Raw genomic sequence first — 16935 nt, 5'->3', positions numbered from 1 at the left:
CATCCCTATAAGTCTTGAATGAATGATGAAACATTTGTCTCTTTGCTTTTCAAAATCACAACATAAAAAAGTATTATGTTGAGCGTGTTTAAAATAAATTCATCACAATATTGGTAAATACTTGTTAAGGCTCACATTGTTCTATGTAACAGTTGAGTAATATGAAGTGAAACAGTGTGTTTCTTACACTGTCTGCTTTTTAAAACAACAAAAAACAATCAGCTATTTGGATTTCATTGGAAGAAACATGATTGTTCCATTGTAAAGTGTTTGACCTGCTATCCACCAACTGGGAAATTTGTTGCCTATAACTACAGCACAGTTCATTTGAAGGAAAATCTCTGTTTTTAAACTAAAGTTCAGATGTCAGTTTGACTTTCACTTGAAAGGTGAACAGTTAGAATATTTCAAATCAAGTCTATCTTCACAAACTTATGTTGGGGCTACTGGATGTTTGAATATTTATTTGTATTGATACTGTTCTAAGCTATCAGCATACCATATGGTGGTGGTTTCATTCTGCTAGCCTTGTGACTTCCACTATATGATGATAAAAACTGTTACTCTATTTGTGGGGGAAGAAAGAGAGAGTTATCCCCCTAGTTTGCGTGTGGGGGAGTTCTTAAGGTCGATAGGGGAAAAGGGAATATTGAGGTGGGAGCACTGAGTACTATCCTTTTTATTTCAATGCTGTTCATCTGCTACATATTGTGTTAATGCTGTAACTATGCTTCCAGTCCAACCCTGTCTGTTTATGTATGTTTATCATTTTTTGTTCTTGTTAAACCATTTGCTTGGCACTTTGCAAGGCATAATTAAACATATAATCCTTGCCCTTCAAAGCTAGCATTCTGAACTACTACAGTGTTAAAAGTGGCTGCTTTTTGTTCTGTGTATAATATTGCAGTTGCCAAAAAATTAGAAGTTATTCATAAATGTTTTTCTAGCTTGCAATCAGAAGAGCAACATTGAAAAGGTCCTTCACACCTGTACTTGTGGGAAGTGCTTTGAAGAACAAAGGAGTGCAGCCCCTTCTGGATGCTGTCTTAGACTATCTCCCAAATCCATCTGAAGTCCAGAACTATGCTATTCTCAACAAGGAGTAAGTGCCAGAGGGAAGAGGGTGGGGAGACAGAATTATTCTGGATTTGAAGTGCAGGTTCATAATGGAGCAGGAAATTTTAACAAAATGCATGTTCTTCAGTCACTATAAAGAGAGAGCATTTATAGTAGTGTGGTGTAGAAGGCTTACCTGAGTCTTTAGGTAATTAAAAGATGACAGATCCCTCCATCAATGGGGCATTCTTTTCACCTGTACAGGCAGTCCCCGACTTACGCGGATCCGACTTATGTCGGATCCACACTTACGAACAGGGCTTTTCTCGCCCCGGAACTCACGGGCAGCGGGTCGCCGCCCGTGTCCTACGGGGTGAGAAAAGCTTCTCCCTGGTCTGCTGGGGGGGTCCAGCAAAGCCACTGGACCCCCTCCCCCCCTCAGCAGACCAGGGACACCCGAGCAAAGCCGCTGTCTGGGTGGCTTTGCTCGTTTGCCTGGGAGCAAAGCCGCCCAGGCAGCGGGACCCCCGCCGCCTGGGCAGCTTTGCTCCTGTCCCCCTGGTCTGCTGGGGGGGTCCAGCAAAGCCCAGCACCCCAGGGAGACAGGAGCAAAGCCGCACGGGCAGCGGGGTCCCTCCGCCTGTGCGGCTTTGCTTGGGTCTCCCTGGTCTGCTGGGGGGAGAGGGGGCGCAGCTAGTGCGCCCCCCCCCATCCCCAGCAGACCAGCCTTTTGTTGCGGGACGCCTCGGGTAGAGCAGCTGGGGTGCTGCCGGGTTGGTCCTGTGGGAACCTACCGGGCAGCGCCCCAGCTGTTCTGTCCCAGGCTCCAGATTCAGCAGCTGTTAAAACTGATCAGGCTGATTCCAGGAAGCTGGGGGCAGAGCAACTCTGCCTCCTGCTTCCTGTAGTCAGCCCCTGGTCAGTTTCAGTGGCAGCAGCTGAATCTGGAGCCAGTTCTGACTTACATACAAATTCAACTTAAGAACAAACCTATAGTCCCTATCTTGTACGTAACCCGGGGACTGCCTGTAGTATAACATTATTTCTCTTCCTCTTAAATATTAAAACTGACATATATGTAGTGATCTGGTCAGGTCTAAAACCTCTATACCTAGAAATTAATACCAGTAGGTGTTGTCTCCTCCCGCCCCTGAACACCAGTATTTTTCAGTTGACTCCTCATGTTCCCTCTAATACGGGGGGTGTGGACGGGAGAAGACAGTCTCTCGCAGGCTGAATCCAACCCACCAAGACCATTGATCTGGCCTGCAGCCACCCTGTCACTCCCCCACTCCCAGGCCATTTGAGACCTGGAAATGGGAGAGTGCTCAAAGTCTCCTCTCCCAGACAGGGGTGTGTGGCACTGTGGGGAACCTCCAGCTGGTTAAAAACAGCTGGCAATTCCCTCTAGCCACCACGAGCCCCTGGCAGGGTGGGGGCCAGGGCAAGAGACTTTGTGTGCTCCCCCCGCCAGGGACATGCAGTACCAAAGGGAACTGCTAGCTGTTTTAAAACATCTGACAGTTCTCTCTAGCTGCCATGCACCCCTGGCAGGGTGGGAGTGGGGAGCAAGGACTTCACATGCTCCTGCTTGGCCTGGGGGCAGAGGGAGTAAGCGAAGTCTCCTCCCACCATTAGGGGCATGTGGTGCCTGGAGGGAACCACCAGCTGTTCAAGACAGCTGGCGAGTCTCTCTAGGAGATGGGGGGCAAATACTTCACACACTCCCCCACCCCTAGGCCAATCAGGGTTTGTGGGTAAGGGAGCACAAGAAGTCTCCTGGCCCCTTTGCTTGGGGCCTTAGCCCTTTTGGGGTGGTCTGGGGCCACTTCAGATATTTGTAAAGTAGCCCCCCTTTAAAAATTATTGCCCACCCCTAGCCATGTGTGGAATAAATTTTGTGTGCTGAAGCATGTGTCTATGTGCATCACCAGTGGAATGCATGCTGCTGGCTGTGGGCACTCTGCTAATCAGTTGGACAGTATTTGAATCTCTCCTGGGTGGCCAGCCACTCAAGCACTCAGCTTACAGGGAACACAGCTTCTCACCCCTACTTACTCCCGTACCCTGTCGTGACCATCCTTGTGTTAGAAAGGTTAGGTAAAGTTTCTTGTGTGACCTATCATTGTTACTTCTGAGTGGGGAGAGCAATTGCTACTGCAGGTTCTCTCCGCCCTTTTGGCATCTGTGTGCAGGGAACTAGTTTAAAAGATGGCTCCCTGCGCACACGGGCTCCGGGGGAGCTACATGCCCCCTACTGCTATTGCTACCCCTATTCCCCGCATTGTGTAAATGCTAAAATTTTCAACAGTTATACATTTCCTTAGTTAAACTCATTTTAACATCCCAATCCAGGTTGGAATTTTTTTATAATACAGGTTGTCAGTGTTCCCTCTACATTTTTCATCCCTGAGCAGAGTGAGTTTTGTTTCATATACCAGTATTGAGGACATGTGTGCTTGTTCGGATGTGTGTCATTAAAATATTAACAAATATTTTATAAATATCTTATAAACCTTTCCCTTTTCCCCTCTGCTGCCATGTCTCCCATCTCCCCTCGCCCCATCTTGTCCCCTGGTACCTGCTGCTGCTCCCCACTGCTCACCGTCCTCTGCTGTCCTGGCTCCTGCCCTTCTCACTCCCCTCAGCCCTCCTGGGACCAGGCCCCCTACCCATCCTCTCTGACCCTTGCACCCGCCCTTCCTCCCTGTGCCAACCCCTCCTCTAACACCACTCTGATCATCTGTAGCTGTCCCATCTCCTCTCCTAACATCTTCCTCTACCCACCTGCCCTGCCTCTCTCCTTGTCCTCTGGTGTCCATCCCTCCCCTATGTTCCCTTCTCTGTCTACCCTTCTGCTTCACCCCCACAATCCTTTTTGCACCCACACCTTCCTTTGTCCCCAGCACTCTCCTGGTGCCTCCCCCTTCTTTCAGTGCCCCTGCCCTCTCAACACCTGCCCCCCTTGCCCTCTTACTTTCCTGGTGCCCACCCCCTCACCACCTTCTGTCCGAGTTCTCCTCACACCCCTCTGTGCCTTCACACGTGACTTGCTCCATCCCCTGCCTTCCTCATGCCTACCCTCCTTTCAACCTCTCTTCTCCTGGCACCCACTCCTCCCCTCTCCTCTTGTTCCCATTGCCCCTCCCCTATCCTTTCCGGCCCTTTCCCCTCACTGTCTCTCTTGGCCCCCTGGCATTTGTCTGTCCTCCCTCCATCCTGTCCCTTGGTGCCTTCCCCTTTCTTTTCCTGCCTTGGCTCCCTCCTCTCCCCTCAGCACAAGTCCTTTCCTCTCCTCACTCCCACTTTCGCCTTAATCCTCCCCTTGCCCCTTTCCTCACCTTCTGCCTTCCTGACACCTGCACCCCTCAACTGCCTCTATCCCCCTGATGCCAGGGTGGGGCAGCATGGCGGGTGGCTGCTGCTTGTACCTGGGGCTGGAGCTGGGTACTATTTTTAGTACCCTGGCCCCGGTCCAGGAGCAGCTTCATTAAAAAAAACTACAGTACTTCCCCAGCCTGAAAGAAAAGAAAAGCAAGCAAACAAAATGCATAATGCATTTTATCTAAAAATAAATTGAACTAGGAAAAACATAGATTGGACATTCAGCCCCTGCCTTTACATATATCAAATAGCAGAAAATAACATGAAAATGCAACTCATGAATGTATATCTTCTATAGAACCTCAGTTTATATTTATTTGTATATATTGAATATAATATAATAATGGATATATTATTATTATTTGCCAGTTCCCTCACTAGGACCCCATTATGTTGAATGCTACAGATACACGGGTACAACAAACATGTTGCTCTGCTGCTTCCACTGTGTGTGTCAGTGATCCATCTTGGGTTAATAAATTGCAAGGCCAGAACACAAGATATGGGTCGTATCAATGAGGTCTAGAGCATAACACTCAAATTATTATTCTAAAGGATGTATACTGATCACATATTTAAGATGTAGAGCCTCCTTGCAAAATATAAATGTAAATTTATTTTTACAATAATACCCTATCTAGTTAAACTTTTGATCCAGATACCATGTTTCACAGAGTTTATGGCTTAGGGAAGTGTGGGGGAGCAGCTACAGTCAGAGCAAATGGGGGAAGCACCCCGCTACGCGGCTCAGCAGTTAGGCTGCCCTAGTAGGGACACCCTCACTGTGCCCCAGCTCCAGCCAGAGCAAATGGGGGCAGGTGCCTACCACGTGGCCCTGCCAGAACCCACCATGCCACCATCACCATTCACCTTCTGGGCTGCAAGTACAGCAGGATAGCAGGTGAGTGCTGCTTCGTGGCTCTGCAAATGCAGGCACACAGCTTAGAGGGAACCCTGCAGGCTGTACCTCCGAAAACTATCATTCCCTGGTCAGGCAATTTCTGTAGTCTGGCTGGACTACCAATGCTCCTGGACTAGAGCACAGGAACCTAAGGGAAGGAGGACCAGTTGGGGCTTGGGAAAACAAGGTGGGCAGCTCAGTTGGAAACCTCTCAGGTCTGGGGGTGGAGCCCCTTGGCCAGAGTCTTCCTGCAGCCTGTGTTGACACAGAGCTGGAGCCCTGCAGCAGCGCATGGGAAAGCGGGGCTGATGCCCTGTTGCAGCCCTTTGACAGTGAGAGGCCAGATCCCCACAGCAGCCTCCTGGGAGCATAGGTCAGGCTGGAGCCCCGTGGCAGCCTACAGCAAGCAGGGCCGGAGCCCTGTGGTAGGAGCTGGAGCTTGTGATGCCCAGAGAGCCGGCAGCTGCTGGGCAAGGAGCCCAGCCAGTTTGGGAGAGCAGGAGGGTGGGACAGGGTGCCTGCTGGGGCAGCCTGCCTGCATCCGGTGATGATCTGGTGGCAGGAGACCTTCCCTTGTCCTGCAAATTCTCATTTGGGACTGGTGCTGGACTAGGGAGGTCCAACCTGTACTTTGATTCCACAATTGCAAGACCAAATCCAAAGAGACTGAATTGAGGTAGCAGATGGTGCAACAGCTAAGCTAACCCATTCTTGTACACTTACTTGTACTTATTGCTACTGACAGGTTGAATAGTTGAGGTGGTCATGTGCTTTTCCTCTCAGTTCTGTGCTCATGAATGCTCCCTGTGTTGACGTTTATAGTATGCTTCTCTGCTGCATGTGTATGAAGAACATGACATGTGGATGGAAGGCCTGGTCCTGCAAGGTGTACAAAGCTTACTAGGGCTGCTGTGCAGCACTATGCAGCCCCCAGACAACTTCAGTGGAAGTGTAGGACACTCCAGCACCTAGCAGGATTTGAGCACACAGTGAAAAGAAACTGCTGTGTATTCTCATCACTTAAACTCCCTCGCACTCTTTTTTTTTAAAGGGACTCTGAGGAAAAAACCAAGCTGCTCCTGGGCTCAGTCAGAGATGACTCCAAGCCTTTTGTAGGTCTGGCTTTCAAATTGGAGGTGGGTTATTGTTTCTTTTTCATTTGAGAGAAACGTATAATTAAGCAAAAACAATTGAAGCACAGGGCATTTACTGGAGAATTGCTGGATTAAGTGAGGCTTATCTGGCATTTATGGTACTCTATCATTAATCCTAAGAAATATCTTACGCAGGGATTGTAATTGATTTTGTGAATGAAACATACTAGAGTTTTGTTTAAAAGATTTCTGGTAAATATATCTATTTGTGCATATGACGCAGTTGTTACTACTTTATTATATTCATGATGTAGTTGAGCTAAGGATTTCTAGCAGAAAGATACTCAGTACCTTAGCCAGTTGACCTGCTTCAATTGTTTGAGTTTTTCATTTATTTTTTTCATGCTGCCAAAATCTGATCCCAGTTGGCTGGCATAGAACATTGAACATAGCTTCTATTAATCACCTTAAAGATATATTGTACCCACAATCATTATTTGTGACCTGGGTAGAGAATAGAGCAATGTAAACCAAAGGGACTGACGGATACAAATTCTTCTATTCTGTATGAGGTAGACCTTAAATGCTATTTCTAATTATTACAATATTTGGCACCCTGCATAAGGCACCACTTGTACTCTGTGTGGCTAGCAGAATAATTTAACTCTTAACACTCAGTAGGTACTGAATTCTGGGAACTGATTTTAAACCAGCTTTTCATTTCATGAGCGTTGCTTTGATTTCAAGATTTATCACAGACATTTTCGGAGGAAAATGTTATATTCCTGTGAAAAACTGGGAAAGGAGTTGTGCATGTGCAAGAGAGAAAATAAGGTTTAAAATGAAAATTTTAAATTACTAGGGGGCTGTGCTTCCTGCTCCCTGCACTCACCAACCCCCCTCTTGTGGGAGATAAGCCCATGGAGGGCTGGGCTGGGCTGCAGTCGCACCAGCCCAGATCCCTTCTCCCCCTTGCCCTTCCCACCAGCCTAGGCCTCTCTTCTCCCTACTTGGCTGCACCAGCCTGGACCCCTTTTCCCTCCACTACTATGCCAGCTGGGGCCCCTTTCTCTCTGCCCCGCAAGGCAGTGTCCCTCCCCCCTTCCCGCTACTCCCATCCGTGGCCACAGCTCTGACCCCAGCAGCTGGAGAGATGCATGGGTTCCTGTCTGTCCCACATGGGGCACTGAGGTCTGCTGAAGTGGAAAAAGCAACAGTGTGGGGGGCCACTGCCCCAACCTATCCCGCTGCAGTTCCCGCTGCACTGCTCACTGCCCCAGCCCTGCCTGCAGAGCCCAGGGCCACTTGTGTGCCTGCTGGGAACAGAAGGGAAGGAGCAGACAGGTTGGTGCAGCGGCTCCCCTGGGTGGCTCAGGGGTACTCTGGCAGCTGCGGTAAGTGCAGCCTCTGGGGAGGGGGTGAGTCTCCATGAGAGCAGCTGGATCTGGGCAGTCAGGCACTGTGCTCTGGCTCTCCTAAAGCCTGATGACACACAAGCCTGGCTGGAGCCCCGGTCCTGGCACTGTCCTTGGGCTGCTGTCCTGAGCTCCGTATGCCCCCCCACCCTTGCGTTGTCACAGCTGCAATCTGGAATCTGCCAGCTACTGTGCCATGTTTCTTGGTGTTGAAAGCCCTGGAGGGAGGAGGAAGGGGAGTAGGAGCTTTGTTTAAAATAGCAATTCCAGGTGGCATGGGGAAGCAGCGAGGTTGAGCTCGAGCTGGTGGTTGGGGAAGGAGAGACGAGAGGAAGGAGGCAGGCAGGACGTAGAGTGGCATGATGACATCATTCTTGTCCTCCCACAAGAAAAATATTTTAATATATAAAGAGAAAACTATAGCTTAGTGACAGAGACCTTTGTATGACCTTCTGGATTGCTAGGATACTGTGGCATACATCTTAGTGGGCAAACTTGTGGACTGGTGAATTAGAAAGCCAGGAAACTTGTCAAGATATGCCAAATTCTACTCTAGAGTTGAGAGAAGGTTTGACTGTTTTAATAATGTAGATTACGTTCTTTTTTATGTTTAATTTCAAACTAATGAATACAAATTAATGGTCCTTTAGCAATAGCTAGAGCAGAGTGCATTTAGGTTAGATATGCTGTAAATTTTCTTGGTGGTTCTAACATTTATTCCATTTTTAATGCCATTTGCAGGCTGGCCGTTTTGGGCAGCTAACGTACATTCGAGTTTATCAGGGGATGTTGAAGAAAAGTGATTATATTTACAACACCAGGACAGGAAAAAAGGTGCGAGTGCAGAGACTGGTTCGCATGCATGCAGACTCGATGGAGGTAAGTGTAGGAACTAGAACGAGAGGAAAATTTTTGAATGCTGTTATCTGCCCTTGAAGCTTTTTTCGAAAGTTGAAAATAAAGCATAAAGGGCAGAACTCTGCTCTCACTTGATTTATTTTACCCAGTTACCTTTAGTTCTAAAGGTGGAATTGGAAATTAATCTTCTCCATTGTATTTTTTCCTCACTGATGAATTGGAGGAGTCTACATATATGTATGTTCTCTACCCCCAAGGCCTTAAAAATTACTATTGGCTTTTTGGCTGAAGAAGGCTAGATGTTTCCTTTTCAGCTTCCTTACTAATTTCTATTTTGCCAAGGCTATTTCCTCTCTACCCCAACTAAATAGCTTTTGCCAAGGCTATTTCCTCTCTACCCCAACAAAATAGCTCTGCTGTGAGTTTAGTGTGAGAATTAAATTAAAACCTATCTCCCAAAATGTACAAATACTATTCCTTCCAGAAATCATGCAACCATGGAAAGCAAGTAGGATTGCAGCTAGATTTCTTGCGATATTAATACTAGGGACAAGTCAAGACTGCATTCAAGTTAGCAAGTGATGTTCTTAATACCCTAATTCTCAGGTTAGCTAGTAGTGAAACAAATCCCTTTATAAATTTGCACTGAAAATTTACAGCACTTTTTATCAAAGCTGGAATGTTAAAGTAGTTAAGATCATTAATCCCAGCACAATCTTTTTATCATAGTTCTTTCCACTTGAAACTAGATGTAGCTGTGTGTGCATGTTAAATGCCTTTGCCATTTCTTTCAGTACCACATACCTAGCTAACGTTTTTCTTCTTAGGATGTAGATGAAGTTTATGCAGGAGATATATGTGCCCTGTTTGGAATTGATTGTGCTAGTGGAGATACATTCTCTGATAAAATCAATGCAGACATTTCTATGGTAAGTACAACGTTTTTCATGGCCCTGATCCTCCTTCAAACAGGATACATGATAAAGGGGCTGCTGGAGGCTGGGGTTAGCTCCTAAAACCCCACTCCCCCCACATCAGCTGCAGAGTGGGGAGGGGGACAGCTAGAGGCCAGGACCAGCCCACAGAGCACCACTCCTCCCCAATATGCTGCAGAACGGCAGGGCTGTTGCCCCAAGCAAGGCACCTCCCAAAGCAGCTGCAGCTGAGAGGGCAGCAGCAGGCTGGGGGCCAGCCCTCAGAGCTCCAACCCCCACCCGACAAGCATGCAGACATGGATCCTTACCCTCCTGGGATGAACTGTCCTCGGTGGAGCCTCTGGCCAGAGAGCACTGCCACGGCCCCTAGGGAGGAACTGTTGCTGGAGCAGTGCCACCCTTGCTGCCATGGGCAGCCCAAGTAAGCTGCCTCTAGCCCATTATCCAGAGTCCTTTGCCCTGAGTCCTGCACCTCCCACCTGCTTTGACTTCTGCACTTTTGCCTTCTTTCCCGTGAGCCCCCAACTTCCTTCCCGCTGCCTTGAGCCCACCACACCTCCCCAACAGTATGCCCTAAGTCACCCACCCTGACTCTCCTTATCCCTGAACCCTCACTCTAGCCTACATTTCCCTTCATTTTTAAAAAATACAGTAATTGAAATAAAGCATGTACATTTTTCATGTATTTGAAAGAAATTACTTCAGTTAAACACCCGAGCAGCACAGGATACGGTACATCTGCTAATATCTGATGAGGCAAAATGCTTTAAAGAGAGAGACCTGTAAAACGAACGCAAACATGTTGATAGTTTATGTATAATCTGTAAAATCATTTTAAACCTTTTTGAAATAAATGAAAGAGAAAAAATTGTTTCCTTTACTGTGTTTGGGTATGTCTACACTACAAAGTTAGTTCGAACTAACAGACTTTAGTTCGAACTAACTTTAATAGGCGCTACACTAGCGCTCCGCTAGCGGAGCGCTTAGTTCGAACTAGGAAAACCTCATTTTACGAGGATTAAGCCTAGTTCGAACTAGCTGTGTAGACCCTTAATTCGAACTAGCGGGAGGCTAGCCCTCCCCAGGTTTCCCTGGTGGCCACTCTGGTCAACACCAGGGAAACTCTATGCCCCCCTCCCGGCCCCGGACCCCTTAAAGGGGCACGGGCTGGCTACGGTGCCTGTGCCAGGTGCAAGCCTGCCAGCACTCAGCCAGCAGACCCTGCACCTGGCACGGATCGAGCCAGCCACCCGATGCCCCCCAGCCCTCCCCCTCTTCCCGGGACCAGGCTGGCGGCTCCTGGGAGCTTGCCCGGGACCGCAAGAGGCGGGCACCCGCCTGGGCTAGTGCGGACATCGTGGACCTTGTCCACGATCTCTGCACTAGGCACAGGAAAGTGGCCGGCTTGGGCAGGAGAGCTGCCAGCCTGGCCACCCAGGAGCAGGTGTGCATGAAAATCAAGGGGGTCCACTGAGACCCCCGACCCTGAGCCCAGAGCTTAGAATGGCCGTCCTGGGTCAGACCAAAGGTCCATCTAGCCCAGTAGCCTGTCTGCCGACAGCGGCCAACCCTAGAGACCCTGGAGGGGATGGACCGAAGACAGTGAGCAAGCCATTTGTCTCGTGCCATCCCTCTCCAGCCTTCCACAAACCTTGGACAGGGACACCACTCCTACCCCCTGGCTAATACCACTCCATGGACCCAACCTCCATGACTTGATCTCACTTCCCTTTAAACTCTGTTCTAGTTGTAGCCTTCACAGCCTCCTGCAGCAAGGAGTTCCACAGGTTGCCTTTTTGCTTTGTGAAGAACAACTTTCTGTTACTAGTTTGAAGCCTGCTGCCCATTCCTTTCCTTTGGTGTCCTCTAGTCCTTCTTTATGGGAACTAATGAAGAACTTTTCTGTATGCACCCTCTCCACCCAACTTCTGCTTTTAGAGACCTCTATCCTGTCCCCCCTCCGTCTCCTCTTTTCTAAGCTGAGAAGTCCCAGTCTCTTTAGCCACTCTTCACATGGGACCTGTTCCCAACCCCTGATCATTATAGTTGCCCTCCCCTCTCCCAGCCTCTGTCTTCCCCTCTCCCACCTCCTTTTCCCAGTCTCCCCCAGTTTTGTTCAATAAAGACAGATTCCATTTTTGAACACAATTGTCCTTTATTTTGTACATCAAGAAAAGGGGCTAGGGAAGGGTAAGTGGAAGGAGGTGAGGGAGGAATGGGGTACGAGCCCCCGATGGGGAGGACTGGGCTGGCTCTGCGGGCTTCTAGGGGTGGAAGCTCTCCTGCAGCCCCCCAATTGCCCCCTCTCCCCAGATGGCAGCCTGCGGCAAGTGCAGCCGGGCTGATGGCCGAGTGGTGTGATGTGCCCAGTGTGGGCACTCAGCGCACTCCAAGCCAGGACTGGTTTTCAAGCGGGGCACCCCTGAGAACTGTCTGTCCGGGGTGGGGGTCGGGTCCCTTTAAGCGCAGCCCTCGGCTAGCCTGAGACAGCAGCTCCACGCTCTAAGTCCTCCTCTGATGCCCTGCCGGCACTGCTTCCGGCCATCCTTAAACCCTGTTCAGGGTCCACTTAATGTGGACATGCTAGTTCGAATTAGCAAAACGCTAATTCGAACTAGTTTTTAGTTCTAGACGCATTAGTTCGAATTAGCTTAGTTCGAATTAACTAATTCGAACTAAGTTAGTTCGAACTAACTCTGTAGTGTAGACATACCCTTTGAAATTATTAGGTCGGAAGGATTCTTGATTCTAATACATGTCCACTGGCAGCAATATTTTTTCCAGTTTTATAATTCAACTAAAAGATGTACAGTGTTGTCCAGGGCCTGGGTTAGGGGGCTGCGCAGGCCTCTCACTGGTGTTCCCCCGGAAGTGGGGGGATGAACAGGCCATAGATATGTTGGGTGTTCCGGCAATGCTGTCAGGAGGGCTGCTGGTGGTTCTGGGAGTGGAGAGGTCTGGAGCTGTGCTGCCCAGCCCTGCAGTGCTCCCTGCGTGGGAGGTGGGATCGGCGAGGCTTCTCGCCCTCCTCACCCTGGTCTGGTGCTGAGGGGAGAGGTTTATGGAGGGGGGCACTTACCTGGGCCGATAGCAGACAATATGGCAAGCCCCATCCCCAGCTGGTCAATCTCTTGTTGGTGTGTCTGCACCCAGTGATCACTCTGCTGTATAGCCATCCCCTGAACTCGCTGCCCCCAGTGGTGACTGAGTATCACATCCTTCCTGTCTGCCACCTCCCTTTCCATGTTCTCGAATTCTAGGCACAACCTGTTTTCCTGACATAACCAAACCCTGTCTTTGCTTTAAGTTAGGATAAGAGGAAGCTTTATGTCAAATTTGGTGATCCTAGCTCTTACCATTTAGGAGGAGTTCATGAACAAATGGAAACACACTAGGTATATAATAGTGTAGTCAAATAACCCATAAGCAAAAGCTGATAGGTTAATGCTATAGACTACATGCATTTCCCTCCCTCCCTTCTCCCAGTAAATTTTTTAGCAGGCTGGCCAGCAGCCCAGCTCAGTACTGGCTTCCAATGGGTCCAGGACCTACCCCTGTTGCAGCTCTGCATTTAAAATGCATTGGTGAGCCAGGGGGGCAGGCAGCCTGGCTCAGTCCTGGTTCACACTGGGTTTGGGAACTCAGACCACCCCTAGACTGCAGCTGCTGCCACCCCACGCTGCTGCCTCTTTATCAGAGGTAGCACGCAGGGTGGTAGGCAATCAGTCCGTGAGGGGAGCTGGTTTTTAAACTAGCTCCCTTTGCAGACCAGTTCCTGCCTGGCACCCCGCGCTACTGCCTCTGATGCAGAGGCGCAGAATGGCTGGGGGCTCCTTGGGAGTGAGACTGGAGCACAACTGCTAGCCCCACCGCTGGGGACTATAGAATAATCAACTAACCGAGAAGAATTCGTGAGGTTACTTGACTATTCAATTAACAGAAATTTAGCAACCCTAACTCAGACTCAGTTGCAAAAATCATAGATAGATAGATAATTCTATCTATCTATCTATCTATCTATCTATCTATCTATCTATCTATCTATCTATCTATCTATCTATCTATCTATCTATCTATCTATCTATCTATCTATCTATCTATCTATCTATCTATCTATCTATCTATCTATCTATCTATCTATCATTCAAAATATAAACCTGCACAAATACCAGTCATGCTTGCAAAATAATTGTATACATGAATGTGTCATGCTTACCTCAGCCGACTGTCCTTTGACATAAATAACCTACCATATTGCATAAGGTTTGAGGTTGGCAATTGGGCAAGTTCTTATTCTTTCCTTCTGCATTAGTACTCTTTCTTCCTTTCTAAGGAGAGTTGGTGGTGATGAGGGTTATATTCTAAAGTAAATTTAGATCTTTTTCACGCATAGCACTCACTGCCTACTTCCCTAAGTCAAAAGTCCAAACTACACACAGTAGAGGTTGGGTCAAGGACAAAGTTGAAAGCCTTAACTCTGAATTTTCCTGGCTTATGATTGTAAAAACATAACATTATTCAGATTGCAAAACTGAATGTGTCCATGTTATGAAAATGGTCACCTTTATTTGGAGTTTTCTGCAGCGATCACGCTGCCAGCTTTACTGAAGTTTGTTTATTTAGTAACTATTCCTTTTTACCTACTACAGGAATCGATTCATGTCCCTGATCCTGTCATTTCTGTAGCCATGAAGCCTTCCAACAAGGTAAGAGCCTATGGATCAAATTTCTAGCTCAGGTGTAGGCAACCTTTCAGAAGTGGTGTGCCAAGATTTAACTTAAGTTTTTCGATAAAGGGATATAAATTAGACATATTGAAATTGTAAATGAAGCTTGAGGGTTACAGGATCTTTCAAAACAGGTCATTTCTGTCGAAAGATCCCTTTCTTGACTGCGTTTTTTTTCTCAAAGCGACTTTTTGGAAAAAAGCTGCATCTGCCTTTATGCAAATGAAGCACGGGCAATTCAAATTCCAGCTTCATTTACAATTTCTATATGTCTAATTTACATCCCTTTATTGAAAAAGGGATGTAGTTTAGACATACCATTATTCATTTCTATTTACAGATCTGTGTGCTGCAGGGAGGGAGGGCAGGGGCAGGCTGGGTACAGTGACCATATTTTCAGATTGGTCAGGCATGACTTGCCCTTCGTGAATCCATGTTGACTATTCCTGATCACTTTCCCCTCTTCCAAGTGCTTCAAAATGGATTTCTTGAGGATCCCCTCCCAACAGATGTCAGGGTGATTAATGTCGCCCATGAGAACCAGGGCCTGCGATCTGGAAGCTTCTCTCAGTTGTCCAAGAAAGCTTCGTCTACCTGATCCAGCGGTCTATAGCAGACCCCAACCACAACATCACCCCTGTTGCTTCCACCTCCAACACACAGACTCTCAACTGTCTTTTCTCCCTCTAAGTACTGGAGCTCCGAGCAATCATACTGCTCTCTTACATACAATGCAACTCCTCCTCCTTTTCTCCCCCACCTGTTCTTCTTGAACAGTTTATACCCTTCCATGACAGTGCTCCAGTCATGCGAGTCATCCCACCAAGTTTCCGTTATTCCATAGTTCTTTAACTGGGCCAGGGCTTCTAATTCTTCCTGTTTGTTTCCCAGGCTTCTAGTATTGGTGTACAGACACCTTAGATAACCTGTTGATTGCCCTGCCTTCTCCATCTGAATCAGGGGTCCTTCTTTGTTGCTTGTTCCTCCTTGTGATTCTTCCTAGTATCTGACTTCCTCACTTACCTCAGGGCTTTGGTCACCATCCCCCAACAAACCTAGTTTAAAGCGCTCCTCCCTAGGTTTGCAAGCCTGCCCGCGAAGAAGCCTGCCCTCATGGTTAGGTGGATCCCATCTCTTCCTAACAATCCTTGTGCCCAGAACAGAGTCCTGTGGTCGAAGAAACCAAAGCCCTCTCTCCGACACCACCTGCGCAACCACGCATTTACTTCCTCAATTCACTGATCCCTACCTGGACCTTTTGCTTCAACCGGAAGGATGGACAAGAACACCACTTGCACTTGAAATTCTTTCAACCTTCTTCCCAACGCTACATAATCTGCTGTGACCCGCTCAAGGTCATTCTTGGCCGTATTGTTAGTTCCTACATGGAGAAGCAGGAAGAGATAGCAATCCAAAAGTTTAATCACTTTCAGAAGACTCTTGGTCACATCCTGAATGCAAGCTCCTGGAAAGCAGCACACTTCTTGAAATTGATGGTCTGGATGGCAGATGGATGACTCAGTCCCTCTTAGGAGGGAGTCCCCGACCACCACCACCCGTCTTATTTTGGGGGGGTGGTTGTGGAACCCCCGTGCCTAGGACTACACATCCCATGCCTTCCAGTAGATGGTGTTCCCTTCTGATTTCTTCCCTGAGAGCTCCCTGCCAAAGCTTACCAACGGCCTAGCTGGCAGGTTCTTTCCTTCTACTGCCTTTGGCTGTGCTGGCATCCAGGGAAAGCTCAAAACCCCCTGGAGGAGCCATGCCCTGCATGTGCCAAAGACTTACGTGGCATGGGGAAGCATCTCTGTCCCTCAGCTAAGTTCTGGAGTGGTGGGGAGCAAGCTATTTCCAGGTGGTTTGTGCTCCAATCAGACAGGTGCCCAGGCAGGGATGCTTAGCATTCTCTTCACATGTTGTTCCCACCTTAGATCCAGTTTCCTTAAAAGCCGGTTCCCTCCAGCACCATCTCTGAGGTTAGGGGTGGGGCAGGTGAAGCAGAGGCACTTCGGCTCTGCCTTTTTAATGTCATAAGAGCCATCCAATTCTTACTACATTTAAAAGGCAGAGGCGCAGTGCGGGACCCAGCACAAAACGGGATTACAGTAGTCCTGGCTCGTGCCGGGTCCTGGACCTACTGCCATGCGGCTCTGCAGTTTAAATGTACAGTAAAACTCCATTAGTCCGGCATCCAATGCTCCGGGACTCCTGATAGTCCGGCACCATCAGGAACCCAGAAGTGCTGGGGCAGCCGGACAGGCTTCCCCCATTCAGCTGCTGCTGAAACTGACCAGCAGCTGAATCGGGGAAGCCGGGAACAGAGCAGCTGGGGTTCGGCCGGGTTGGTCTCATAGTGCTGCCCCTCGGGGCTGCGGGACCAACCCGGCAGCACCCCAGCTGCTCTTGGGGACGCCTGGAGCAGAGCAGCTGGAGTGCTGCCGGGTTGGTCCCGTAGCGCCAAAGGACAGCGCTGCGGGACCAACCCAGCAGGACCCCAGCTGCTCTGCCCCAGGGGTCCCCGATTCAGCCGCTGCTGAAACAGATCAGCGGCTGATTCCAGGAAGC

General features: G+C 48.7%; 1 protein-coding gene across 1 annotated transcript in view; it reads left to right on the top strand.

Annotated features, from left to right (window-relative positions):
- The window catches only part of GFM1 (G elongation factor mitochondrial 1), a 70376-nt gene that overhangs the window by 13821 nt on the left and 39620 nt on the right, over positions 1-16935 (top strand). Inside the window, exons 7-11 of the mRNA XM_006123452.5 lie at positions 948-1102; positions 6393-6477; positions 8592-8729; positions 9536-9637; positions 14293-14349. Coding sequence (XP_006123514.3) covers positions 948-1102; positions 6393-6477; positions 8592-8729; positions 9536-9637; positions 14293-14349 — 537 coding nt within the window. The remainder of the gene's footprint in view (positions 1-947; positions 1103-6392; positions 6478-8591; positions 8730-9535; positions 9638-14292; positions 14350-16935) is intronic.

The sequence above is a fragment of the Pelodiscus sinensis genome, chromosome 10 (assembly GCF_052426305.1).
Source record: "Pelodiscus sinensis isolate ZL-2025 chromosome 10, ASM5242630v1, whole genome shotgun sequence".
Lineage (NCBI taxonomy): Eukaryota > Metazoa > Chordata > Testudines > Trionychidae > Pelodiscus > Pelodiscus sinensis.
This window is presented reverse-complemented; position numbering and strand designations above follow the sequence as displayed.